This window comes from Capricornis sumatraensis, chromosome 3, assembly GCF_032405125.1.
Source record: "Capricornis sumatraensis isolate serow.1 chromosome 3, serow.2, whole genome shotgun sequence".
Classification (NCBI taxonomy): Eukaryota; Metazoa; Chordata; class Mammalia; order Artiodactyla; family Bovidae; genus Capricornis; species Capricornis sumatraensis.
This window is the reverse complement of record NC_091071.1, coordinates 40699073-40724365: the sequence shown is the minus strand read 5'-3', so window position 1 is coordinate 40724365 and position 25293 is coordinate 40699073. Positions and strand designations below refer to the sequence as shown.

The 25293-nt window shown below is 65.6% G+C and overlaps 1 protein-coding gene across 1 annotated transcript in view; it reads right to left on the bottom strand.

Moving 5' to 3' along the window:
- Positions 1 to 24925, bottom strand: part of PKD1 (polycystin 1, transient receptor potential channel interacting) — a 38871-nt gene extending 13946 nt beyond the window's left edge. Inside the window, exons 1-16 of the mRNA XM_068967134.1 lie at positions 24711 to 24925; positions 11875 to 11946; positions 11687 to 11758; positions 11434 to 11603; positions 10562 to 11233; positions 10294 to 10477; positions 9198 to 9418; positions 8834 to 8949; positions 8125 to 8251; positions 7564 to 7811; positions 6419 to 7171; positions 5540 to 5671; positions 5182 to 5357; positions 4867 to 4997; positions 722 to 4335; positions 392 to 541 (exon numbers count right to left, since the gene is read on the bottom strand). Coding sequence (XP_068823235.1) covers positions 392 to 541; positions 722 to 4335; positions 4867 to 4997; positions 5182 to 5357; positions 5540 to 5671; positions 6419 to 7171; positions 7564 to 7811; positions 8125 to 8251; positions 8834 to 8949; positions 9198 to 9418; positions 10294 to 10477; positions 10562 to 11233; positions 11434 to 11603; positions 11687 to 11758; positions 11875 to 11946; positions 24711 to 24925 — 7053 coding nt within the window. The remainder of the gene's footprint in view (positions 1 to 391; positions 542 to 721; positions 4336 to 4866; positions 4998 to 5181; positions 5358 to 5539; positions 5672 to 6418; positions 7172 to 7563; positions 7812 to 8124; positions 8252 to 8833; positions 8950 to 9197; positions 9419 to 10293; positions 10478 to 10561; positions 11234 to 11433; positions 11604 to 11686; positions 11759 to 11874; positions 11947 to 24710) is intronic.
- Between the last annotated feature and the right edge of the window lie 368 nt (positions 24926 to 25293).

Genomic DNA, 25293 nt, shown 5'->3' with positions numbered 1-25293 from the left:
GCGCCGCGCTCAGGGAGGGAGGGCGAGGGCGCCACGCTCAGGGAGGGAGGGCGCCACGCTCAGGGAGGGAGAGCACGCCACGCACGCGAGGCCAGGCCTCCCCGTTCCGGGAGGGGCCCCCACGTGCCGGGAGGAGACGGCCTAGGACTGTGCCTCGAGGCTTCCTACTCCTCTATGGCCTTTCTGGGGGGAAGCCAAGCCGACGGCCGTCTCATTAAACAGAAACAGCATCGAAAGGAGTGGTAACTCAGGACCGATGTCTTCCAAAAACCCCCGAAACGTAAAAAAACCCCTTAGGAACGGGAGCTGGGCACTGTGTGGGCTCTGCCTCACCGGCCACGCCCATCCCAGGGCCAAGGGCTCTTCAAGGCTGGGCCACGGCAGCACCCACCGTCTGGCTGGTGACCTCCTCCTTGCGGCCAGCCTTCCACACGGTCAGGTTGAAGGTGTACTCCACACCGGCGCGCAGACGCTCCCGAGGGATGGTGACCACGCTGCTCCCGCGGGGCCCAAAGTTCAGCACACACCCGCCGGTCTCGCTCTGCAGCCCATAACGGGGCAGGGTGGGACGTGAGACCTCAGAGCCACTCTGGCCTGCAGCAGCAAGACCCCCTACCCCCGACCGCGGTCCAACACCCCCCTGGCACTTGGAGCCCAGGCCTGCCGGGCTCATCATGCAGACCCGAGCAGGGCGGGCAGGGCGCGTGCCCCCATGGCTGACCTGCGTCGCGGCCACACAGGCCCAGTGGAAGCTGAGGGGCGTCTGGTCGCCATCCTCCAGGTTGGGGTCGTAGGACTTGCTCCCGTCCAGCACCAGGTCCTGAGAGTCTGACCACACGCGGGAGGAGCCACCCTCCACGATGGGCACTAGACGTTCGGGGGCCACCGTTACGTTGGCCTGGATGCTCCGGGCCAGCGGGGTGTCCCCAAACGACACCACGAACACAAAGCAGTAGTGGCCCACGGGCAGTGCGAGCCGTGGCACCACCAGCTGGGGCCGGCTCATGTCCACACCAGGCAGGGCCACCCGGGCCGCGCGCCCAGAACGCTGGCAGCTGGCGGCGCGGTACACCTCCCAGCGATACTCGGTCTGGTAGGTGACGCAGTCCCGCAGGTCCACGTGGGCCTCCAGGTAGTTGCGCTGGGAACGCCGCATGAGCACCTGCGGGGGCAGGGCCACGTCCACTGCGGGCTCCCTGCAGGCCAGCACGTGGACAGTGACCGTGGCCTGCGCCACGAAGAAGCTCACCAGGTTGGAGGCGTTCACCTGCACGGGGTAGTCCCCGGGCTGCAGGTAGGAGTGTGCCGCCCAGGGCGCCTCTGTGTCCTCTGCTGGGGCCCCGTCCCCGAAGTCCCAGCGGTAGGATACGCGCCGGGCACTGGGGCTGGTGGCCGCCTCGAAGTGGGCAGAGCGGTTGGCGAAGCAGCGGGGGCCGCGCAGCACCACATGCTGGATGGCGTCTTGCACCTCCACCAGCAGCGTGCGGTTCACGCCGCCCAGCTCGTTGAAGGCGCGCACATGGATCTCCAGCAACCCTGCGGCCACGGGAGTGTAGGCGACATCGCGGCCCGACAGGATGACCAGCGAGTCTCCCTGCACCTTCTGCAGCGAAAAGTACCAGGCGTAGGCGACGCGGGAGCCCCGCTGCACGCGGGCGCTGAAGTTCCGCTCTGCGCCCGTGGCGATGGCCGGCCCGCAGCAGTCGGGCACCTGCAGCCCACCCACGGCCTCCAGCACCGAGACGCGCACCTGGGCCTGTGCCCGGCTCACGCAGTTCTCAGCGTGCACACTCACTGTGTAGTCCCCGACCCGGGGGAAGCTGCGGGAGAAGTGGGGCATGGGCAGCACCTCGAGGCTGCCCCCACTGACCTGCAGGAAGAAGCGGACGGCCGAGCCAGCGGCCAGCAAGATCTGAAAGTGCACCAGCTGCCCGGGCTCCACCACCTTCCTGCTGGCCCACAGCACCAGGCTCACAATGGGCTCCTGCACCGTGAGGTTGTGCGTGGCCATAACCCAGCTGACCGCGTTGGAGGCATTGAGCTGGACCGAGACTGGGCCAGCATCAGGGAGGACCAAGGTGACATGCTGGCCCTGCCTGCTGCCACCTGGCACAGCCCAGCGCCAGCTCACCTCGGTGCCTGCGGCCAGCTGCCCCCAGAAGGGCACCGTGGAACCGGCCACCACAAAGCCACCGTCCAATTCCCTGGCATGGATACTGAGGCCACTGACGGGCACCTGCACGACCACCTCCACGCTGGCATTGGCTGAGCCCAGCTGGTTCTCGGCCACGACTGTGACCAGGCACAGGCCGGGGCTGGGGAAGCTGAGGGTGGTAGATGGCTCCTGGGTCTCCCAGCGCAGCCCCTCCTCCAGGGACCAGCTGTAACTGACACTGCTGCCCCCAGCCAACTCGGCCCAGAGGGTGACGCTTGTGTTGACAGCAGCTGGGTTCGGGGAGGCGGTGACGGCCAGCCACCCCACGGGCTCCACGAAGTCCACCGTGCAGTTGGCTGAGGCGCTGCCCAGCATGTTGGTGGCCCGCAGCTGGACATGGTAGGTGCCGGCCTCAAGCACTGTGAGCGAGAAGGCTTTGCCGCTGCCGGCCAAGGAGGGGCCACCATCGCGCTGAGCGGCCCAGCTGTAGGAGATGTTGGTGCCATCCCGCACCACAGCCTGCAATTGCAGTGTGCGGTTGGTGGGGAAGCAGCAGCCGCCGCCCACCACCTGTAGCCCCTCGATGTGCTGCAGGACGTAGACGAAGATGCTGTCTTGGGCGGCGCCCACCTCGTTCTCGGCTGTGACGATGATGTTAAAGGTGCCCACAGAGCGGAAGGTGTAAGAGATGGTGGGACCCCCAGGGATGGGCGTGCAGCGGTCGCAGAGGACCCAGCAGTAGCGCACGTCGCTGCCGGCCTCCAGCGCGGTGCTGAAGCTCACGCTGCCATTGAGGGGCACCACCGTGCGGCTGGCGTTCACGCTGAGCCCCCGCACACGCTGCTGCACTGTCACGTCCAGCTGGGCCTCGCCCCGGCTCACCTCGTTCCAGCCGGCCACCCTGACTCGGAAGCAGCCTGTGCTGCTGTAGGCATGAATGACTGTGGGGCCTTGCAGCTGCCCGCCGTCCCCCAGCTCCCACAGGAAGCTGGCGGGGTGCCCGCGGCCCACAGCGGAGAACAGGTAGGGCTGCTGCAGCTCCAGAGCGTGGGAGCTGTTGACACTGATGCCTGTGACCTCCACGGGCTCCTGCACCTCCACCAGCGCCGAGTCATTGGCGGCCGAGATGTTGTTGGCCGCGGTGGCCGTCACGAGGTAGGAGCCAGCGAGCTGGTAGGTGAACGTGGCCTCGGGGCCCCCGACGCGGGCAGCAGCATCCTCAGTGCCGAAGTCCCAGGTGTAGCGGTAGGGGAAGGGGGGCCAGGCGTGGGCCACCAAGCGGGCCTCATCCCCGAGCCGCACGAACTGCCTCTCTGGCTGCAGGGTGACGTTGCCCAGCACGGGCTCCACACAGACGCTGCTGAAGTAGTGTGCTCTGTTCACGCGGCTTGACAGCACCAGCGCCAGCGGGAACGTGCCACTGTGCGTAAAGCTATGCATCACGGTCGGGTCCCCCTGGATGCTGATGTTGGGTGAGCCGTCCCCGAAGGTCCAGTCAAAGACGTAGTGGGCAGGGTCCCCGGTGACATGGGCTGTGAGCCGGGCATGCAGCTGGGAGGCGATGCAGGCCACCGGGTCAATCCACAGCACCTCCAGGACGAACACGTGCACGGGCAGGCTGCGGGCCAGGCGGCCGGCGGGGCTGGATGCGCCCACCGTCACCGTGCAGTTCTGCGCCCGCCGGTACACATGCTCTACCGTGGCCTCGGGGCCCATGAGCACCGTGCCGTCCCCCATGTCGAAAGTCCATGTGACGTTGTCGCCGGAATCCAGGGCAGCGCTGACCACCACAGGCACACCCTGCTCCACGGCGGAGCTCAGACTCACCGTCAGGCCTCGGAGCTCCTCGAAGACACGGACGCTGATGCCTGCCATCACGTGGCTTACTGTGTTGTTGACCTCCAGGCGGACATGGTACATGCCCCTCGAGGCAAACGTGTGGTTGACCTCTGGCTGGGGCTGGGTGACAGCTGGGGAGCCGTCCCCGAAGTCCCACGTGTAGAGGACACCGCCCGGCGACGGAAGCGGGCGTGGGAAGAAGGCAATGGGCTGGCCAGCCACCAGGACCTGGCTGCCCACGGCCACGGCCACGGCGGGCAGGGCGGCACGCACACTGACAGGCACCTGCTGCGTCAGGTTCTCGAAGGCGGTGGACACAAGGAGGGTCAGGCTGTACTCACCTGGTGGACAGGCCCCAAGCGAGAGTGTGGCCGAGCCAGCGCTGCCACCCTGCTCGCAACCCACCCCTGGCCCCAGGCTGTGGGCGCGGCCGTGGGGCGAAAGGGCCCCAGGCAAAGTGTGAATATAGGTGGCCCTCGGCCACGTGCTCTCCACATGGGGTGAGGCAGAAGGAGGTGAAGGGGAACTCAGGTGCAAATGCCCTTGGGTGACAGGCTGGTGCAGGGCCAGGATCACAGGGCTGTTTACACTTCCTTGTGAGGCTTCTGGGACTTCAGAAACGACTTACAAGGATCTCCCCTTCTCCCCCAGAAAAGGCTCAGGGATGGGGCGGGAGGGATGGAAAGGGTCTGTTTCTGGCCAGCAGACTCGCATCACGGGTCTCTGAGGCCCAGTCCCCCCTCACCTCCATTCTCCATGCTAGTAGGGGCCCCAGGCCATCAGCCCCAGCTGTGCTCTGGAGGCAGGACCCGGGGAGCACCCCACAGGGAAGGTGCTGCCCCAGGCAGAGCGCCCGAGCCGCCGGCCCTCACCTGGGGTGGTGTAGACGTGCGAGGTGTTGTGCTCCACCAGCACCTGGGCCACCGTGGGGTCTGGGACCTCGAAGGACTCGTACGGAGGCTTGAACTGGCCGACTGCCTGCTCCCCATCCCCGAACATCCATCTGCCGGGGCAGGGAGCAGGCAGTGAGCAGCCTGGGGAGGGCCCGCTGAGCCCCTGCAGCGCCCGCTGCCCTGGCTGCAGCCCCCTTCCCGGGAACCACCACCCTGCTGCGGCCCCCTCCGAAGGGCCCGCGTCCCCAGCACATTCTGGAAGGGAGGTGGGGCTGGGGGAGATGCCGCACTCACAGGAAGGCCACCTCTACTGCCGAGTCCACCAGCACGTGGGCGGCCAGCGCCAGCGCTGCGTTGGGGGCCAGAACCGGCGGCACTGCTGACACGCGCAGGCCCCGCATCCGGTGCATCGGCTCCACGGTGACGTTGAAGTGCGCGCTGGCGCTGCTCACATGGTTGGAGGCTGTCAGCTGTGGACACAGGCAGCAGTAAGCAGGCTGCCTGCCAGCCGCGAGGCGCTATGGACAGAGTCCCCCAAGGCCCGCCCTCACCCACCCGGGCCACGAGGTCCTCGGGAGCAGAAGGCATAGGTGAGCAACACACAGCTCCGCCCCGCGCCCCGCCCACCCCTGCGCCCGAGACCCCCGCCCACCGAGAGCTTGAAGACGGCTGCGCTCTGGTAGATGACATTGAAGACCACGTTGTGGAAGGTCAGGGACTGTTTGTCGTCAATGGTCCAGCGGAAGACCACATCTGAGCCGGCCTCCACCACGGGACTATACCTCTGCAGAAGGGCATCATGTGAGCTGGCCGTGACCTGCCCCAGGCCAGGGTCCCTGGGGGATGGATGCTGCCCCCAGCCCAGGTTCACCCGCCTGGACAAGGCTGTCTGTGGGCTTCCCTTTTGGTCATGGAGGTCACATTGTGCAGGGCTGAGCCCAGGCCTGGCCACACACCAACCTCTCTGTACCTCAGAGGCCCAGTGCCCAAGACTAGAGGCCAACCCACCATGGCCTGCACCCCCATCCCGGGCTCCCACTTGGGAGGCACACGTGTCTCCACGGCCTCGTGGTTCTGGATGCTCCCCTGCGTCACCTGACAGGTGTAAGCAAGGAAGATGGGGCACAACTGTGCAATGGCCTGTGTGCGAGACGGGCACCCAGAGGACGGGAGTGGCCTGACATTGGCCGGGTGGCAGTGCCCCAGCCTTAGAAAGGGTTCACTTCGTCTGGTGAGACCCCAGTGGGGGTCTCAAAACACACCCAGGAAGAGGGAGGTCAGAGGCAGGTGAAGAGCTCAACAGCAGGCTCAGGAAGCATGGGAGAAAGAAGCATTTTCAGAACAACTGTTCCAGAGGTGACTCTCCCGTCACTTGGGGATGGACGAGCCATCTGCGCACAGGGCCACCCACAGGAGCCTACCCAGGACCCAACACCGGGCCCAGTGTCCCAGCAGCCAGGCACGCTCCAGGCTGGGGACGGGTGGCCCTCCACGGGGAGCCGCATCTCAGGGGGGCAGGGACCCAACTCACCACCAGGACGCCCTGCAGCACGCGGGCCTCGGGGCTGGGTGTGGCGCGGAGCCCGCGGATGGGTTCCTCCACCGTCACCAGCAGGCTGAGGTTGGCCCGGCCGGCACCGTTCTCCACCACCACCTCCACCTCGTGCTCACCCTCACGGAGCCCAGACAGCATCAGCATGGAAAACAGGCTGCCGTTGGTCTGGGTGCAGACAGGTGCCAGGGCGGCCACAGCGGCCGGGCAGGCAGCCTTGAAAGGCGCGCTGGCATTGCCCCCAGGCCAGCGGGCCTCGGCGGTGGCGTTGGCGCCCGAGTCCACCTGCAGCACCAGGGCAGAGCCGCTGGTGGGCACATAGAGGCGGCCATCCTGGGGGGCCGGGTAGATGGCCCGAAGCCCGGCCACTGGGGAGAGGACGTCGAAGCTGCAGGTCAGGTTGTGCCTGGATACACCATTGCCCACCGTGGCCCTGACCTCATAGCGCCCTGGCCGCCGCAGCCCCGGGTTGGGGCCCAGGCCCAGCAGAGGAGTGAGCCGCTCCGTGGCGGCCAGCAACCGCAGGGCGCAGGCGGGGCCAGCTGGGGCCGCCTCCAGCTGGGCAGGCAGGCGGGCAAGCCAGACTGAGGCGTTGGCAGAGAAGTACGGAGCCTCAGAGCCTGGGAAGCTGAGTGCTGGGGGGCAGCGCAGGAGGGCGCCCGGCCCCGCGTCGTGCTGCAAACTGATGAGGTCGCCAGGGAGCAGGGTGACGTCCTGGCCGTGGAAGGGGACCTGTGGGAGAGGGCGGCAGGGCCGGGTCGCGTCCTCAACATGGGAAGGGGCACTAAGTCACTCCCCACAGGGGCCTCCATGTTCCTTGGTCACTCGGGGCACCCAGCTTCCCAGGGGCCTCCGAGGTGTTCAGGGCAGGGACGGATGGGACACGGGCAGAGAGGACGCAGGACGGGTGGGCTGCCTGGACAGGGGCAGGGCCTCTGCCAGACGCTGGCTAGCTATGCCCAGAGAGCAAGTGCAAAGGCCTTGGGGTGGAGGCAGGGGAGGAGGGCACTACCGAGGCAGGGGACTGGATGGCTTGGCCGAAGGGTCTGTATTTGATCTGTGTGACGGGAAGCCAGGGCCTCGGGGGTGGAGGGAGGCAGGAAGCAGGAGCCAGAGGCACGCACCGAGTACTGGGCAGGGGGGCCCGCAGGCACGGAGAAGAGGAACTCTTTCCACAGTGTGTAGGAGACCCCAGGGAGGCCCGGCCCTGGCACAGATCCATTGGCGCAGGCCCCAGGGTGGCAGGGGGTGTCCAGAGGCAGGCAGACGTTGGCTCGGGGGCGCAGGGGCCCTTCTGGTGTGCACACAGGGGCCAGCTCAGTCTTGTTTTCAAGGGACCTACCCTGGGGCTCACTGCTGTTTTCTGGGGACCCTACAAGGAAAGGAGGGGTGTCGGGGGCCCCAGCGTGCTTACAGACCACAGGGACACCTCGCTAGGAGACGGGGTCCCGCCAGCCAGTGTCCCCAGCCCCCAGCGCCTCTCCTCTCCCCCTCTGACCCCGGCCCCAGCAAGCTCCCCTCCAGAGCCACCGTCCTTGGCATGCCCAGCATGAACTGGTGTCTCCTGGCCCCACTGTCCACCCTGAGGCTGGATACCAGCCCAGTGGGCAACAAACCGACAAGACGTGACAGACCAGAGAGGCCACTCATGCCCCCTGAGTCCTGCTGCCAGGACGGGGTCCCACCTGCTCTGCGCCCCGCCCGGTACACCTGCAGCCGCAGTTGGGCGGGCCGGCCCAGTTCCTGCGTCCCAAACTCGGCAGTGGTGAGGAAGCCTTCGCGGCTCGGGCTCAGGCCAGGAAACGCCATCACCTGGCAGGGCAGGGGGCCACTCAGCTCTGCAGGCCCCGACCCTCAGCCTGACCCCACCCCGACACCCTAACATCCTCCAGTCAGAGGGGAGGAGCCCCCCAGGGGCCTCGTCTCACACAGCGGGAGACCACATTGCTCAGGAGAAAAACATCAGGCCAAAACCATCTCTGAGCAATAGGAATCCCACCTTCAATTGTAAAAAATACACCCAGATGGAGAGAGAAAGCTTGGGAGATTCGGGGCTCTCTCGGGTGCCAGCCAGGGTGCTCCTCTCCTCTGCCCTGCGGTGGGTTTTCTAAATTCTCCCCACTGGTCACAGGATGTTAATAAGGCCCATAAAAAGGCTTCTTGGGGTTTTTGTGGAGGGACTGTCTTGCTTTTCAAACTAACTTATTTGGCCACACTGGGTCTCCGCTGCGCATGTGGGATCAATCCTCCGTGCGGCCTGCGGGATCTAGTTCCCCCGCCAGGGATCAAACCTGGTCCCATGTGCTGGGAGTGTGCAGTACCAGCCACTGGACCCCCAGGGCAGTCCCAGTCTTCCTGCTTTTTAGAAGCAAGAAGCCTAAAGGGCCCGCCTACCTCGACGGGCTCCTGGGGAGCCAGGAGGGCCTCCTGCTGTTCCAGGGGGCTCAAAGACCCCTGCAGGTCCCCACTGGGCGCTCCCACGAGGAAGTTCTCTGCATCCCACACGGGGCCTGGGGTGCAAGCATGCAATGAGATGCTGGGCCCAGGCGGGAGGAGAGTGTTGAGGGCCCAGGGGTTGAGGGACCTGGGACTGAGCCGCACCGGCTGCGGGCCCAGTCCAGACAGGGGATGCCCAGCAGACATGTGACGAGCACTGAACCGGCGCTAGGAGCAGCTGTGCTGGCCAGGTGAGGAGGACTCCCGGGTTCCTGGCCAGGGCAGCAGGTGCTCCCACCCTCCCACCCTGGGCCCCGCGCACCTCCGGGCCGCAGCTCACAGACGTAGCTGTGCGGCGCTGAGCACAGGTCCGTGTTGCACTGCCCAGCGGGCCCCAGGCGCACGCAGCGCTCAGCTGTGGCAGGATGCGGCTCCCCGGGCAGCCAGTTCTGGCAGCTCTCCAGGCTGAAGGCGCCGCCCTGGGGCGCAGGGCCCGCTGCCACCCCCTCCACAGCCGAGAAGCCAATCCACACGTCCAGGCTCCTGTGGCAGACAGCGAAGGGCCAGCGCTCAGGGGCTCCCCAGGGATGGGCACTCGCCTTGCAGCAGCCCGTCAGGGGCTCCGCCTCTACCCCCACTTCCAGACAGGGACACTGAGGCTCAGAGACTGGACCTGGCAAGCAAGGCCCAGGCCAGCACCCGCCCAGCCCCATCCCACGGGGCCGGGGTCCAGCTGAGACCCACAGGGGGCTCCACCTCACTCTGGCCCGGCCACAGGACCCACGTGCGTCCAGCGAAGGAGCAGGCCTCCAGGGGAGGTACCGAGACACCCACACACTGGCCCCCAGATGGGCCAGCCTCACAGCTCTGCAGGCAGAGACCCTCCTGGAGGCAGGGCGTGGGGGCGGGTGGTGGGGTCAGAGCCAGGTGCTGGGGCTGCGTTACTACCCGGGGACCCCAGGACCCAGGGCAAGGGCTGTGACCGCTCTGAGCCTCGATCTCCCCTCGGGACACAGGATGTTCAGCAGGACCCACAGCCCATCAGCCCCTTCCCACAGGGACCCAGGGGAGCAGGGGGCCAGCCTCCACCCCATCCCACCCCTGGCCACGGCAGGCTCTGAGGGCCACCCCTGGTGACCGCTGCAGAGCAGAGTCCCCCACAGGCCTGGACGGTCAGAGTGCCCAAGAGGCTCCTAGGGTGCAGGAGGCACTGACCACACCAGACCTGCCCCGCCCTCTGCAGGAGGGGCCCAGCTCGGGCAGACAGGGAGGACACAGGGCCGGGGGCGGGCAACTACCACAGCGGGCACCCCTGAAGCCACGGCTGCATCAGGAGAGCCGACAGGAACGGCTGCTGCCTGGAGCCCACCGGCCGGCCAGACGCAGCCCCTGCAGACACCCCATGCCCAGGCAGGCACCTGGTGACGCGGGAGACCAGGAAGTGCTGCACGGCAGGGCTGTCCACCATGGCCAGGGCGGCCCCGGCCCAAGCCCGGCACTGCTCCTGCGCCTGCGCCCAGGACGCCTTCTCTGCCCGCAGGCTGTAGCAGTGCCCGTTGCCGGGGAAGATCTCCGTGTCCGAGGGGCAGAGCGGGTGCACCACTGGGGGCAGAGGGCAGAGACAGGCATCGGCGTGTGCCCAGCCCAGGCGGTCCGCCCACCCGACGTGGCTGGGGCAGGCCCCACCTTGGGCTGGCTCCTCGCCCAGGGCCACGATGCTGTAGGCGGCCTCCAGGCCCGAGCCGCCGCGGTTTCGGACACCGAGCTGCAGGGTCTCATCGCTGTGCACCGAGGCCACACAGACGAGCTCCAGGTCAGCCGGGGCCGCCTCCACCCGCACCTCTGCCCCCAGCCGGGCAGAGCCCGCCCCTAGGGCCAGCACAGCCGTCACGGGGTAGCGGCCGGGCAGCACATAGCGGTGAGTGGCATCGGGGCCCGCAACATCCACCTCTGGGGAGCCATCGCCAAAGTCCCAGTGCGTGGAGCTGACCGGCAGCGAGGCGGTGACGTGGAAGGCTGCGGGCTGGCCAGAGGCCAGGGGTCCTTGGGGCCCCAGCAGGGCGGCCTCCGGGGAGGCAGGGAAGACGTGCTGGAGGAGGCTGGGCCCCCGGCAGGCGGGGGCAGGGGGCAGGGAGGGGCCAGAGCAGGAGGGCAGGCAGGCGGAAGAGGAGTTGTGGGGCTGGGCCGCCCCGCATAGGCACCGGCCCTGCTCCGAGAGGGCCGCGAGGGCCTGGCCAGCTGCGAAGCAGAGGGCGCCACAGGCCTCAGGGGCCAGCGGGCCCTCGGGGGCAGCCGAAAAGGCCACCAGTGCCACGGCTCCCGAGCTGTCGTCAGGGACACAGGCAACATACTCCTCACCTGCAAGGGCGGGCAGGCCGGTTGCAAGGGTGCGCCCCTCACCCCACCCCATCCCAGACTGCATCACCTCCAAGCCCGCGCACACCGTCCCCTGGGCTGGAGGGCCCTCCCGACCCCTCCCCAGTCAGTAACTTCCCCCACCCGAGAGGACCTGCAGGGGTCCCGCCTGGCCACTCAGCCGTGCTGCCTGGCACACTCACCACAGGCTCCGTCCAGCAGCGCTCCGCCAAGCAGCGGCTGGCCAGCCAGGGGGCCAGGCCCGGCGCACGTGGCTGCCTCGGGCCGTACCACGTGGACCCGCTGCCCCTCCGCCCAGCGCGGCAGCCAGGCCAGACCGCAGTCACACTCGAGCGGGTTCCCGCCCAGATTTCTGTAGGGTATGGGGCAGGCTGAGCAGGCAGTGCGGGGCCCCTGGCCCAGCCACCCAGAGCCACCAAAACCATCGACACTTACATTTCACTTAAATTAAATAAATTATCAAATATTCCTTCTTCTAATGTAGAAATCTTGTTGTTGCTTATGTCCCTGTAAGAAAGGAGGGGTTCAACGTGGTTTGACATGAGCCCCCTGAACCACCACGGGGACAAGCTGCCGCCCGCCTGCAGCATGGAAGCCCGCAGCCACCCCTGGTGGACACTCACAGCTCTGTCAACACCGAGAGGTTCACCAGTAGCCCGATGTCCAGCGCCCGAAGCAGGTTGTGGGAGATATCCCTGCAGAGTGCGACAGACAGAGGTCAGCACAGGGCGGCCCAGACGCCCTCTGCCCACGGCCACCCACCCGGAGCTCCGTTTGCACAGGTCAATGCTGCTGCCCATCCTGGAAACCCGAGGCAGGAGGAGCTGGCCTCAGCACTGTGTCCACGCCCTCCACTGCCCCTCCTGCCCAGCAGGGTTGGGTGCATTGTGGGGGGCAGGCTTCACCCTTCCACACGGGGTCAGAACACACAAGGCAGCCCCGGGGTCTCCAGGGCCGGGCATCCAGATGCTGCTGGGGAGGTGGGGGGTGTCCTGAGACGCAATGGGGGCACAGACCAGACCAAGGGGGAGGGACCCTGGTGGAGGACCCCGCAGCACAGCAACAGTAACAGCCTGTGTTAACCCTCCAGGGTCAGGGCACTGCGTAGAGCCGGACTCCCATAAACCCAGGCACTCAAGGTCAACAGAACCGTGTCAAAGAACCAACCCCAGCGCAAGCACAGGAGAGGAATCAGGTTCTCAAAGCAGAAACTATGAGCAGAAGGAAAATCTCAAAGCCAGAAGATACCATTGCATCAAAGCACGCAACATCCACACAATATATCGGAAAACAAACTACCAGCCGGGAAAAGCACTAGCAGTGAAGACCACGGATTGTCATTCAGTCACTCGGTCGTGTCTGACTGCGACCCCGTGGACTGCGGCTCGCCAGGCCTCCCTGTCCATCAGCATCTCCTGGAGCTTTCTCACACTCATGTCCATGGAGTCGGTGATGCCATAAAGGCTCATAATACTCTTTCCATATATGCTGTTAACAAACCGTGAAGAAAGCAAGCTACTCCAGGAAAGAAAATTTTAAAAAGGCCAGAAATGAGAATAGGACAAGAAATACAAATGTCACAGATGTACAAGAAAACGGCCATTCTCGTAACACCTGGAGAAACACCAAGAAAACAGCACAACAGCCCCCTGACCTGCCATCACCCACAGCGCTGGCGACGTGGTGACACAGTGGCGACGCGACCCCAGCCCCTCGCGAGTCCCTCCGGGGACACTCTCCAACCACCGGTGCCACCTCCCCTCCTGGTCTGGAGACGGAAGCCAGTCGCCCCACGGGTCCAGCTCCTAGGATGGGGACGCCAGTCTCCACACTGGCGTGGCCTGGGCCTCCCGCCCTCTGAGCCTCTGTGCGTCCAGGTGTCACGCTGGCCCTCTGATGTCCCAGAATGCCGCTCGCCAGCCCAGCCCTCCCAGTGATGACCACAGGCCACGGGCCCGCCAGTGCCTCCGCCAGGCCTGTCTGTCTCCAGGTCCCGCCAGCCCAGTGACCCCGGCCACAGCCCAGTCCAGACCCCCACTCCAGATGCCCCCCAGCCCTGCTGTCCCAGCTCCCTCAGCGGCTGGGGGGTGTCCCGAGTGCAGCTCCATCGCCTCCCCCAGACCACGCACAACAGAGCTTAGTAAGAACTGGCTGGCGTTGAGACAAGGCCCTCCTGGGAGTCGAGGCCGAGGGCAGCCCGCACCCCAAGCGCATGCCTCAGGCGGTGCTGGGGTACCTAGGGCCACCCCTCACCCCTGCTCACGACCTCCAGGAACGAGGCTCAGGAAGCGACCCCCACCCCGGTCCTGACCACTGCTCCTCCTGGAGCCTGGCTGTCCACGCAGGGCCTTGTGGCCACTTCTGCCCAGAAACTGGCTATGCACCAAGGGCTGGGGGCCGGGTCTCAGCCGGGACACCCACATGACCCTGGCTCCCAACATGGCCTGGGGGGCTTCTGACCTTCATGTCACCAGCGGGCCTGCAGGTGACTAACAAAGGGAGCTCGGGCCAAAGAAGGGAGCTCCCATCCCCCTCAGGCCCCACCAACGGGGTGAGGGAAGGCGGACTGGAGGCACTCTGCTAACCCCTGGGAGCCAGGTCTCGTCCTTGGCATCGTGGGCAGCCATCAGGAGACTGGGCGCTGAGCGGACAGCACGTGGACATGATGTGCTCCACCGATGCTGGCTGCAGCCTGCCTGGGATGGGGGGGCGCAGGCCCCAGGGAGGGGCCCACAGCAGCAGGTGGGCAGGACCGAAGCCTCTACTGAATTGGGGGCGTCAAGAGGGGCTGTGAGCAGAGAGCCTCAGGCACCATCAAGAGGGCTGCATAACCCGGGGCTGGGTCCTCCGGGCAGTGGGACCCCTGAACCTGGACGGGGGTCCCCAGGCTTGGGGCTAGAGCTCCTGCTGGGATCGGACAGGGTGGAGGCGTCAACCCGGAGGCTCAGCAACCCTACCGCGGCTCTGCCAGTGACCTGATCGCGCAGGGCAGGGGGACGCTGGACTTGGCAAAGGTTCTTTCCTGGCGACAAGCTCCAATGGCACAGCACAGGCCACCCAGGAACGGCGCACAACCGCACGCCCGCCTGGAGACGCGGCGGGAGCTGGTGGCGGAGAGACACTGGGCGAGACGCTGCAACGCACATGCGGCCCGGCTGCAGCCGCGCGGGCCTGAAGGAGCCCCTGGCCTGCCCATCATCACTTTAAGCTGCTGAAGTTCTCGCCAAGCCTCCAGCCTGCTGCTGAGGAGCGAGCTGGATGCCACTGCATGGCCACTGAACCCTAGACTCTTAATGGCTGGTGAAGATTCCACAGGCAGATTCTGAGTTTATCCTGTTGATCTGTCCCACAAAGCTACCGGGAGGAGTCCTAACACCCAGAGGATTGCCGGAGCACGCCAGGCTCTCACCGGATGGCCTGGGGAAGGCTCCCCCGCACCACTGACGCTGCTGACGGAAGCAGTGTCCACTATGAACAGCTGGGGACAGTCACATCTACTTAAAAAAACAGGGAGACACGGTGCCTCCCACACCACTGCACACAAGCCCACACTAGGCTGCTGGGGCTCCCAGGCCGTCCCCGGGGTGGGAAGGGACAGGCCGGGAGACCAGCGGACGCGGCCAGGCTCCACCTGAAGTCAAGTTCGGCATCCCCGAGTGGGGGAGGGCAGGCTAAGAGAAACTTCAGTTAGACCCACGCGGGGGCTGAAGGGGACACAGCTGTGGAGCCTGAGCCTCTGGGGTGGGGGTGGAGAAGCCTCAGCCCCGGGCTGTCGGAGAACCCAGAGGTGGGCCTTGGGGACAGTGGGGCTCAAGGGGGCGTGCAGGCCTGAGGCCCCCACCAGGGGCACGAGGGCCAGCGTCCCAACCAGGGCCTCAAGCGGAAGGGAAAGGAGGACAAGCCCTGCAGTGTTTTTCCACATCCCGTTTTCTGGAAAATCCATCATTAGTGGCAGCTCCTGGGAGCCATCTGTGGTTGGCTCCCGATCACCGTGGTGCCAGAAAACCAGGGCAGGAGGGGGGCAGGGCGACCCTGGCATCCCGGCCACTCGGCCATCACCACCCCCAGGACGCCGCCCTGGCCCCACTGACCCACGGCCCAGCTCAGTCCTCCACCCAGTCCTGCCCAGCTGCCCCCAGGAGGCTTCCCCCACCTGAGGGGCGCAGCCACATGCTCCCCGCCCCAGGGAGTCCCTCGCCCAGGACTCCCCTGGGCCTGCCCAGGGCCCAGGTGCAGAAAAAGACCCTGCAGCCGGAAAGCAGGGCCAGCACAAAGCCGGGCACACCACCACGGCCAGAGATGCCTGGGGGCACGCGGAAGGGCAACAGGGCGAGCTGGGGATGCTGGGCAGGGGGGACCCTGGAGGCGGACTCTGCTGAGGCCTCCCAGCCCTGAATGGCCACCTCTCCACATCCCCATCTGCTTTTGTCGTCACCGTTCTCGGAGAACGCCACGGCTGCCGAGGGCCAGCCCCACTCTGCTCCAGCCCCTCGGGTTTCCTCTGCGCCCTGCCCCCACTCGGGTTTCCCGTCTTACCAAGTCTGGGATGAGGAACACGGCCAGCCCAGGGAGCCACCCACAGGAGCCCAGCAGGGCGGCTGGCCAAGCGCCACTCTGGGCAGCCGTCCCCACGGGGAGAAGAGCTCACATCTGAGAGGGGCTAGGCCACGTGGCGTCAACCCTCTGGGTCATCCGGACCTCCCAGGCCCAGACCAGCCACTTTCAGGGACCCCACGGCAGGAGGGGAAAGGGTGACCTGTGGCCCACACACCCGCACCAGCACGAGCCAAGTCAGCTCCCTGGGCACCAGGGACCAGGCCACAAGGCTGGCCCCCAACTGCCCACAGCCCTGGACTGAGACGACGGTGTCCTCACACACAGCCCCTCCCCTGCTGTTCCCTCTCTTTATTTACTTGTGTATTTATTTGGCTGCATCAGACTCTTCGTGGTGGTGTGCGGGCTCAGCTGCCCCAGAGGATGTGGGATCTCAGCTCCCTGACTGGGGATCAAACCTGCGTCCCCTGCACTGGAAGGAGGCTTCTTAACCACCACGCTGTTCCCTCTCCTGACTGAGGACAGGTGGGGGTGTTGGGGAGGAAGACCCCTGTTCGACCCCTAGGCCCCGGCCTTCCCCTCCTCCCCCCAGCGCCTAGTAGTCACTGGAGAGTCCTGTCTGCCCCGCACCCCGCCTTGGGGCAGGCCCAACTCCCCATCTCCCGAGTCACACACCCAGCCTTCCTGGGGGAGTATGTCCTTCCCAGCCCGATCTCTCCTGCTGTAGCAGCAGCTGGGGCAGGGATCCCTGCTCCCACCAGCCGGGGGGGTCGGGGTAAGGCACTGACCCCCCACCCTGTGGACGCTGGCGGCTCAGTCTCCCCCCACAGGGCCCAGCCCATGCCTCCAGCCCCAGGCCTTGCAGAGGGGAAGGGATGCCTCAGGGCCCAGAGGAGAGATGGGGAGGGCCACGGGGCAACACTGAGGGAAGAGGTGCCCGATGCAGAGCCCAAGGACAGGGTCCTTCTTGAGCCCGGGTGGCTCCCAGGGCATTGCCTCTTGGAGCTGGGGTCATGGAGGTACCAGCCCTACCGCCCCCGGCAGCCTCAGTTTCCCCCTCTGCCCAGGCGGGGGTGGGGGGCGGGTGCCCACTCCCCAGTCGAGATGCCCGGCGGGGTCTGGGGGCCAGCCAGAGCCCCCGAGGAAACATCTGCACATTCCAGACGCGTGTGGTCAGCAGTGGAGGCGGGCGCCAGGCCCCAGCCCACACTCCACCCTGCAGCGCTGGCCGCCACGCTGGAAACAGGGCTCCGGAGGGGCCGCCTGCACGCTACGTAACCGCGCGGTGGGCCAGCGGCCGCCTCCCCCCTGGCGGGACGGGATGGGACGGCCCTGCCCCCGCTGCCCCGTCCTCTCCACGGCAGCTCCAGGGCTCCAGGGAAACAGGGACCCCCACCACGGCCCCTCAGGGGCCAGGCCCAGGTGGAAGGGGCAAGAGGCCGCAGGCCGGCCCCAGGGACCCTGCAGGCCGGTCCAGACCCAGTGCTCCCACTTGACACGGCAGTAACGGCTCCCTTTGGCAGCAGGATGGGGTGGGTCAGTCTGAGTCTGGTAACCTAGCTCTGTCTTCATGCACTTCTATTTATGCTGAGCGAGGCTGGCTTCCAGGGCCGGAAATGATGTTTAAATTAATGAATTCAAGTTTTGGGGAGAGAGCTGATCTGAAGAAAAACATGCAGAGAGGGTGAGAGGCAGGCAAGGGGCCCAGGAGGCCTGGCTGGAGCCACCCACCCCCATCTGGCTCCTGACGAGGCCCGGGGACCAGTGAGAGGGGGGTCCGGGCCTCTAACAGGGGAGAGGCGCCCGTCTCGGGCGTCAGACAAGGAGGGGCCTCGTCTCCAGGGCGCGTGGAGAGGCTCCCTGTGGGGCGTGGCCAGCCCGCAGCTCAGCTGTCAGCAGGACGAGGCACAGGCGTCCGGGGCGGGGCTGCCCTGCCCTACCCGGGAAGCCCCTGGACCCGTAGGCCGAGGTGGGGAAGGGAGTCCCGAGGAGGGGCCTTCCCAGGGCAGCCCACCAGAGGTGGCCTCCATCAGGGCACTAACCAGGCCAGGATGGGGCGAGGGGCCGAGGAAGAGGAGCCCCCTAGCTGGGGACTGAGGGCCACGCTTCGGTCCTCAGGGTCTCCCCCGCTTGGCGGGGGGCAGTGCTGTCGCCCAGGGAGCTCCAGGGCTTGGCCTGTGGGCACAGGGTCTGCGAGCCTCGCCCAGGGCATGGGTAAGGCTGGCCTCCACCACAGGGCACAGCTCTTTCCAGGGCGGCCCTGCAGGACCCCAGGGTGGGCTCCAGGGCCCAGGGGTTCAGAACTGGGGACATGCTCTGCCTGGCCTGGGCCCGTGGGCGCCTCAGTTGGGGAGAAGGCCCCCAAACGCAGCCCCCCAACCGGGCCTGGGCATGGCTGGGCCCCTCAGCACAGGCGGCTGCCAAGCCACGAGGAACAAGGTGTTCCGGGAATAAAGGACGTACGTGAGCCACATTTTCCAGCGAGACTGCCGGCACCCAGCCCGCCGGTCAGCCCAGCGCCGGGCCCGGGGCTGCTGCCTCCCCAGACAGCGCGGCAGGAGTGGGCTGTTTTCACCCCAGCGCTCAGCGGGCTGGGCCCGACTGGGTTCCCACTGTGGCGCTGGCACAGCAGAATGTTCCGGAAAGGAAAATGCACGTCTCGTCCAAAATGGCTTCCTCACTTGAAACCAAACCCCAGTCGAGGTCCCCCTCAGGAGCCAGGGTCCCCACATGCCCACTCACAGGTGGCACTGCCACTGGCCAGCTGTCATAAGATGCCTCATACCTTCACCACGCTACACATCCACACGGGAAGGTGTGGGACACACAAACATGTAAAACTGAGATGAAACCACTAGAGAAGCGTGCCTGGCATGATGCATCCCACTGGCCGCCTGGCTTTGTAGTAAAGGCACCTCTGAGGCCAGACCAGAGGCAGGAGGCCTCTGGACACGGGGCCTCCAGGATTGGGTGCTGAAGAGTGCGTAGGAGCCTGCCTGCCCAAGGTGCACCTGTGTGTCTGGTCTGAGCAGCACAGTCACACGTGCGCCAGCAAGGGTGCCCCTCCTCAGGCCTGTGTGCTCTGCAGCAGGACAGGTCCTGGGGCCCAACTCCCGGCCAGCACTTGGGGACCAGTGGTGGACTCTGAGCTCATTCAGAAGGGCCTGGGGGGCCACTCTGGCAGCAGCTAGGATTACGCGGCCACCATCAACCAAGTGCTGTGGGGACACCACACCCCCTCACCTCTGAGGCCCACAACCACACGTCGCATCCACTCACAGTGCCCAAACGCAGGGCAGGCAACCAGAACTCAGAGAGGCTGAGCGACCTGGGCACGGCCACACAGGGAGCAGAGGGGCTGCAGTGGGAGCCAGGTCTGCCCATGCTCCTCCTGGGGGGTCGCTGGGACGGACCAGAGCAGGGACAGCCAAGGGAACTGGGAGGAGGAGGCTGGTGGGCAGGGCCAGCTGAGCAGCTGGGGCTGAGTCAGAGCCCACCTGGTCCCCTTCGAACACACCCCGCCCCCCTTGGGGACACCCTCACTGCCCCCAAACCCCAGGCCCCCAAGTGCAGCTCCAGGGAGAGGCCCTGAGCACACCCAGACCATCTCTCTGCCACAGCCCACCAGCCAGGCAACCCCAGGAAGCGACTCAACCTCAGTTTCCTGGTCTGTAAAATGGAGTCGAGTGCGGTTCCCAGGCCACGGCACCACACTGCTGGACGGAGAGCTCAGCAGAGTCCTGCTCACCGCGGCCAGGCAGGGAGGCCAGGCAGGGAGGCCAGGCAGCAGCAGGAGGGGGTGTGCCCCCCTGGGTGCTTTCTTCAGGGATCTGTTTTTTAATCCACCAACTATACAGGTCACCCTTCCAGAGCATACAGTTCAGTGGTTTTCCGTATACTCTCAGGGCTGGGCAACCACCACCCGTAATTCCAAGACCATTTCACCCCCCCCCGGGGGGAAAACCAGCGCGCTTGGCCACCACCCTCAGCCCCAGCCCCACCCTAGCTGCAGACACTCGTCCACTTGCGGCTCCATGGCCTTGCCCATTCTGGACGTTTCACATCAGCACAATCACACAACACGTGGTTTTCTGCATCTGAGTTCTGTCACGGAACACATTTTCAAGGCTCACCCATGTTGCAGCAAGCCTTAGCACCGCATTCTTCCCATGGCCAAACAGTATTTTACAGACAGGCCGCACTCTGTGCACATACCCATCTCCAATACACCCTGGGGCTGTTTCCACCTCTTACATCTTCTGAACAGAGCTGCTGTGGACATTTGCGTTCAAGTTTTTGTGTGGACGTAGGTTTCGTTTCTCCCGGGTCTACACCGAGGGGCAGAATGGCCGGGCCCTCTATGTTTACTTTTCCGAGGAGCTGCTGGACTGTCTTCCAGGTGTGCCCCATCCCTGCCAGCCGCGGACGAGGATTCTCATCAACACCCGGTACTGTCTGTCTTTTGGGGACAGCCAGCCCAGTGGGTGTGAAATGGTATCTCCCTGGAGTTTCGATTTGCGTTTCCCTGAAAGCTAGACACAGCGTCTTTTCACGTGCTTATTGGTCACTGGTGTGCCTCTTTGCAGATTGGTCTGTTCAGATCCTCTGCCCGCTTTTTAGCTTTGAGTCACTGAGTTTTTCCTTATTCTAGCTACGAGTCCTTCATCAGACACGACATGACGCGTGTTCCCCGCCCTTCTCCAGGCTGGTGGCTGTCCTCACTGCTCCCGGCACTGGGAGCGCTCTGCTGTCCGTCCCTTCAGGTCCGCCGTGTCACAGCTGTAGCTGAAGCCTCCCCATTCACCTGCCGCCCTGCCAAGGGCCACAGACAGGAGCGGTGTGTATGTGGCCCCCGGCATGCACAGCCCTGCCGTCCGGCCCTCGCCAGGCAGCTTCTGGGACATGCACTTGCAGTCTGCTTCTCCCAGTGCGGGTGGCTCAGGGACCCTGAGGGGGAGACCAGCTCAGCACGCAAGGCGCCTCTGCACCCCAGCCAGCGGTCTTTCTGGAAGACGCCAATCACAACGCTTCTCTCCAGGGTCCTTCAATGCTGCCCCCACTGCCCTCTCTCCAGAGGCCCCATCTGCCGCCCCCCATCACCTGGAACCTCTGAGACTCTGCTAGGCTGTCCACTCTATGTGGGATGCTCTCTCCCGGCGCTGGGTGACACCTGCACAAGCGCTGAGCACTGGCTTCAGTGTCACCTGTGTTGGAGATCCCTCCAGGGGCCCCTGCAAAACGGCCTCCTCTCTATCACTGGCGTTACATGCATGCATGTGTAGGAAGCCACATGCATGGCTGCCTACGTGGTGCCTGGCGTTATACACAGGCCAGGTTCACGCCGAGCCCAGGGGTCCCCTCCCCAACGCCCACCTTCCCTGACACCCATGCAGCTCCCTGGGGGCTGCATCTCCCAGAGCCCCCCACACCCCCTATCAGTTAGGGGGACATGTGAGGAAGGGCAAGGCCCTGGGTGCCCCCAGCCAATGGCAGACCCCAAGGCCCCAATATCCTACCTAGTCAGCAAAGCAAATCCCTACTGAGTCCCTGCTCCGAGCCTGGTCCTAGACCCGACATCCGTGAGACAGTACAAGGCCCACTTGGTGGTGAGCCCCTGGCCCTCACCCGAGAAGCGGCCGGCTAAAGTCAGCCACACTGGACATGATCGACAGCACCTGGGGCAGCACTGCCCCATCTAGAACTCTCTGCGCCAACCTGGCCAACACAGCAGCCGCCGGTCCTGTGGCTCGAGCACGTGAAACGTGGCTCCCCACCCAGCACAGCTCTGCGCCCGACCAGCAGTGTGGGGAAGGACGGCAAGGGCAGAGGGACACACAGAGACACGACCGCACACCAGGTGCCGTGGGAGCCGGTCTCTTCAGTGAGTCCACTGCTGCCGCGTGGGCCTTGTTTGGATCCTAATTGGCTCCAGTGAAAACACAGACAACCGCAAATTTGAGCACACTAGACATGAAGGGACCAGGGAACTGTGCACTGTTCTGGGTGTGATCGAGGGGTCGCCATGCATTTCCAAATGCTACCAGATCAAAAGTAGAATGGCTGGAGTTTGCTTCCAAAAGGGGTGGGGTGAGGGTGGAGCAGCAGGCTAGACCACAGGGCAGTGGGTCTGTGAGGTTCATCACGCTCTTCCGCCCACTTCTGTGTAAGTTCAAACTCTCCAGGATAAAAGCTTTAAAAACAGGAGCGCAACCAGCTTTTACTGAGTGACGTCATCCTGTTCAGGCTGCCACCTCCCAGCAGCAAGCATCATTTAACCCAAGGAGGCTGGGGTCTCAAAACCCTGGGCCATCCTGCAAGCCCCGAATCCCCCACCAGCCAGCCCTTGTCCCCTCCCAAGTCAGGACACAGCTGTCCTGCGGCACCTCAGGCTGGCCAAGGAGTCTCAAGTGGAGGGGTGCCTGCCCAATGCTGATGACAGAGACGCTGGGCCCGAGTCCCCTAGGCTCAAGCTAGGGGTGACACCCAGGAGGCAGGGCCCCTGGACGTGTACACCCTCCCACAGGGGGCTCCCTGGCATCTTAGACCTCATTCCTGCGCCCTCAGAGAAGGGTCACCTGCCTCCCTCTCTCTGAGGGGGGCACGGTTTGCAGAGTGGACAGACAAGGATGATGTCTGGGGCAGCCCACAGAGAACAGATGGTGGCGAGGGGGGGTGGTTGGGTGGGGGCAGGCCTTAGCATCTGCAGTCAAGGGTCTGGTTTCCCATGGGTTCCTCACACTGAGCCCTGCAGAAATCTCTGAGGCAGCTTCAGAGTGTCGAGTGGAACGTGAAGTCTCCTCGGTTCCCCGAACCTCTCCTCCCGGGCTGCAGGGCCAGCAGCCCTGGAATCCTGCTGGCTCAGGCCAGGCCGCCAGCTCCCTGGATGTCCAGAGGCTAAGTGGACACATGCAAGGCTCAGGCTCCACTGCTGTGCCCAGGAGCCTGCTCCTTGCTGCAGGCCTCTGGCCAACCTACCAGTACCGTTTATTTCCTGGACAGCTCCTGGAGGCCAGCCTGCTGCCAGGTGACGAGGAAGCAGGAATAACCCGCAGGAGCTGGGGCCTGACCCCCAGGAGCTCTTGGCCCAACAGAGATGGAGGCAACTTCACTCACAACATCCAGAAACAAGGGCCAGGGGTGGATCCAAAACGATTACGTGGGCACTGGCCACAGACAGGAAGCCCATCTCCCCAGAGACAGCCGTGACGGCAAACACCAGCTGTCAGGGAGCAAGACAACAGCATGGCCCCAAGGCTCCCAGCCGCTGCCCCTGGAGAACCAGTTCCCCCACAACACCCAGCAGAGCCCCAAGGAGGAGCCCTCCAGGAGAAGCACCCGCCCCTGCTCTGCCTTCAACATCCAAACTCGCCTGAACACAGACCACACGGGTCCCCCTAAAAAGAGGCAGCCACACACTGGAGTCACCCAGGGATTGTTACAAAACCAAATTCAAGGTTTAATAAGCCTGGGGAGGTTGAACCCACCCGCCCCCCTGCCCAAGGGATTCCAGCGTGCAGCCAGGGAGCCGAGGAGTCCTGGCTGAGATGTCTGGAAACACCCAGACGGGGTCGTGAGGATGTGTATCACAGGCTGGGAGACTGTCCCCAGCTCTGGGGTCAACTGTCTGAAAATCTCAGTTCCCCACACCCTTTTCAATCCAATGCTGCCTCTGCCAGGCATCGGCTGTTACTGGTCACTTGTGCTTGGACAAAGCACATCATTGTCACCTCCGGCCTGTGTTCCCATCTGTACAATGGGCATCTCTGCTGCACCTCACCTCAGAGGGCAGGCTGAGGGTTAAGCGTGACAATTCACAATCGCACCTTGGCACAGGCCGAGGCTGGAGGTGAGCTCTCCATAAAGACTGCGTGTTATTATTTCCTCCAAAATGCAAACCTGAGGATGACTTTTCAGCGTTTTAAACCCCTCCACGGCAATCAGTCACTCACTGTTCCCAGGATAACATCAGAGCGCTGAACAGGGCAAATGAGGCCCGCGAGGACCCTAACCCACTTCCCATCCTGCCCTCAGTCCCCCTACAGCGGCCACAATGGGGGTGTACCCTACACCCGTGCTCGACGAAGTCCACCCCCTTGGTCTTCCCCTTCCACTTCAAGCATCAGGCCAATTCTAAGCATCCATCAAGAGCTCTCCACGGCCCGGCCAAGCCCAGCTTCCTCCTCCTGGACTCCCAGGTGCTGGGTATCGCCCCAGGCCAAGCCGCATCCTATTAGTCTCTAATCCAGTACTCTTGTCTGGAGAATCCCATGGATGGAGGAGCCCGGAGGGCTGCAGTCCACGGGGTCGCTGAGGGTCGGACACGACTGAGCGACTTCACTTTCACTTTTCACTTTCATGCATTGGAGAAGGAAATGGCAACCCACTCCAGTGTTCTTGCCTGGAGAATCCCAGGGACGGGGAAGCCTGGTGGGCTTCCGTCTATGATGTCGCACAGAGTCGGACACGACTGAAGTGGCTTAGCAGCAGCAGCAGCAATGTTAAGTTCGTGCGGGAGACAGCCCCGCCCCGTCCCAGCCCACGGGCCCCGGTCCGCTGGCGTTCGCCGGGCCCCTCCGGGCGCGCGGTCTCCGCCTGCACAAAATCCGGTATTTTCCTATTTCCCTCTGGCTGAGGCCAGGCGGGCTGAGAGCCGGCCGTGGGCCCAGGTTTTCCTTATTTAGTCGGGCCGCCCTCACTACGCTGGAGCCTCGCCCTGGGAGAGGCCTGGCCCGCACCCCGTTTCCCCTTCTGGAGGCCGGGGATGCGCCCACGCCCTGCGAAGGCCGCCAGGCCGGCGACCTGCCCGGCCGGCCTCTCCCCGGAGGGTGCAGGCGCTCCGCGCCCCGACAGGCCGCCGGGCGCCATGGCAACCACCGGGCCCGCGCGGCGGGCGCGCGTTACTCACAGCGCGGTGGCGTCCGCGGGGATGCGCAGCGCGGGCCCGAGCGTCCGCAGCCCCTGGCCTGAGCAGTTGACGAGGCAGGCGGCGCCGGGCGCCGGGCCGCAGAGGCAGGGGGGCGCGCACGGCCCGCAGCCGCGCCCGGGGACCCCCGCCAGCGCCCCGAGCCACAGGCCCAGGCCCAAGGCGAGCACCAGGCGGGCGGGCGCTGCGGGCGGCATCCTCAGGGCAGCGCAAGCATGGCCCCGGCCCGCTCCCGAGGGCCCCCGGCCCCGGCGGCCGCGGCTCAGGCGGAGCCCCCGCACGGCATGGCTTGCAGCGGGACTGTATCCGGCGGCGGCCGCGGCCTGTCTGCCTGCGCGACAGCCTCTCGGCGCTCGGGGTCGGCCGGGTCCTCTGCCGCCCGCTCGCGCGCTGGCGCTGCAGTGCGGCCCGGCCGCGGGCTCCTCCTCCTCCCGGCGCGGCGCGGGGCGGGGCGCCCTCAGGCCACGCCCCCACGCCGTAGAGTCGGGAGCGGCTCGGGGAGGGTGCCGGGGCGGGGCTTCTGGAGGCTCCGCCCCTCGCGGGGTAGTGGGCGATGGGCGGTGCT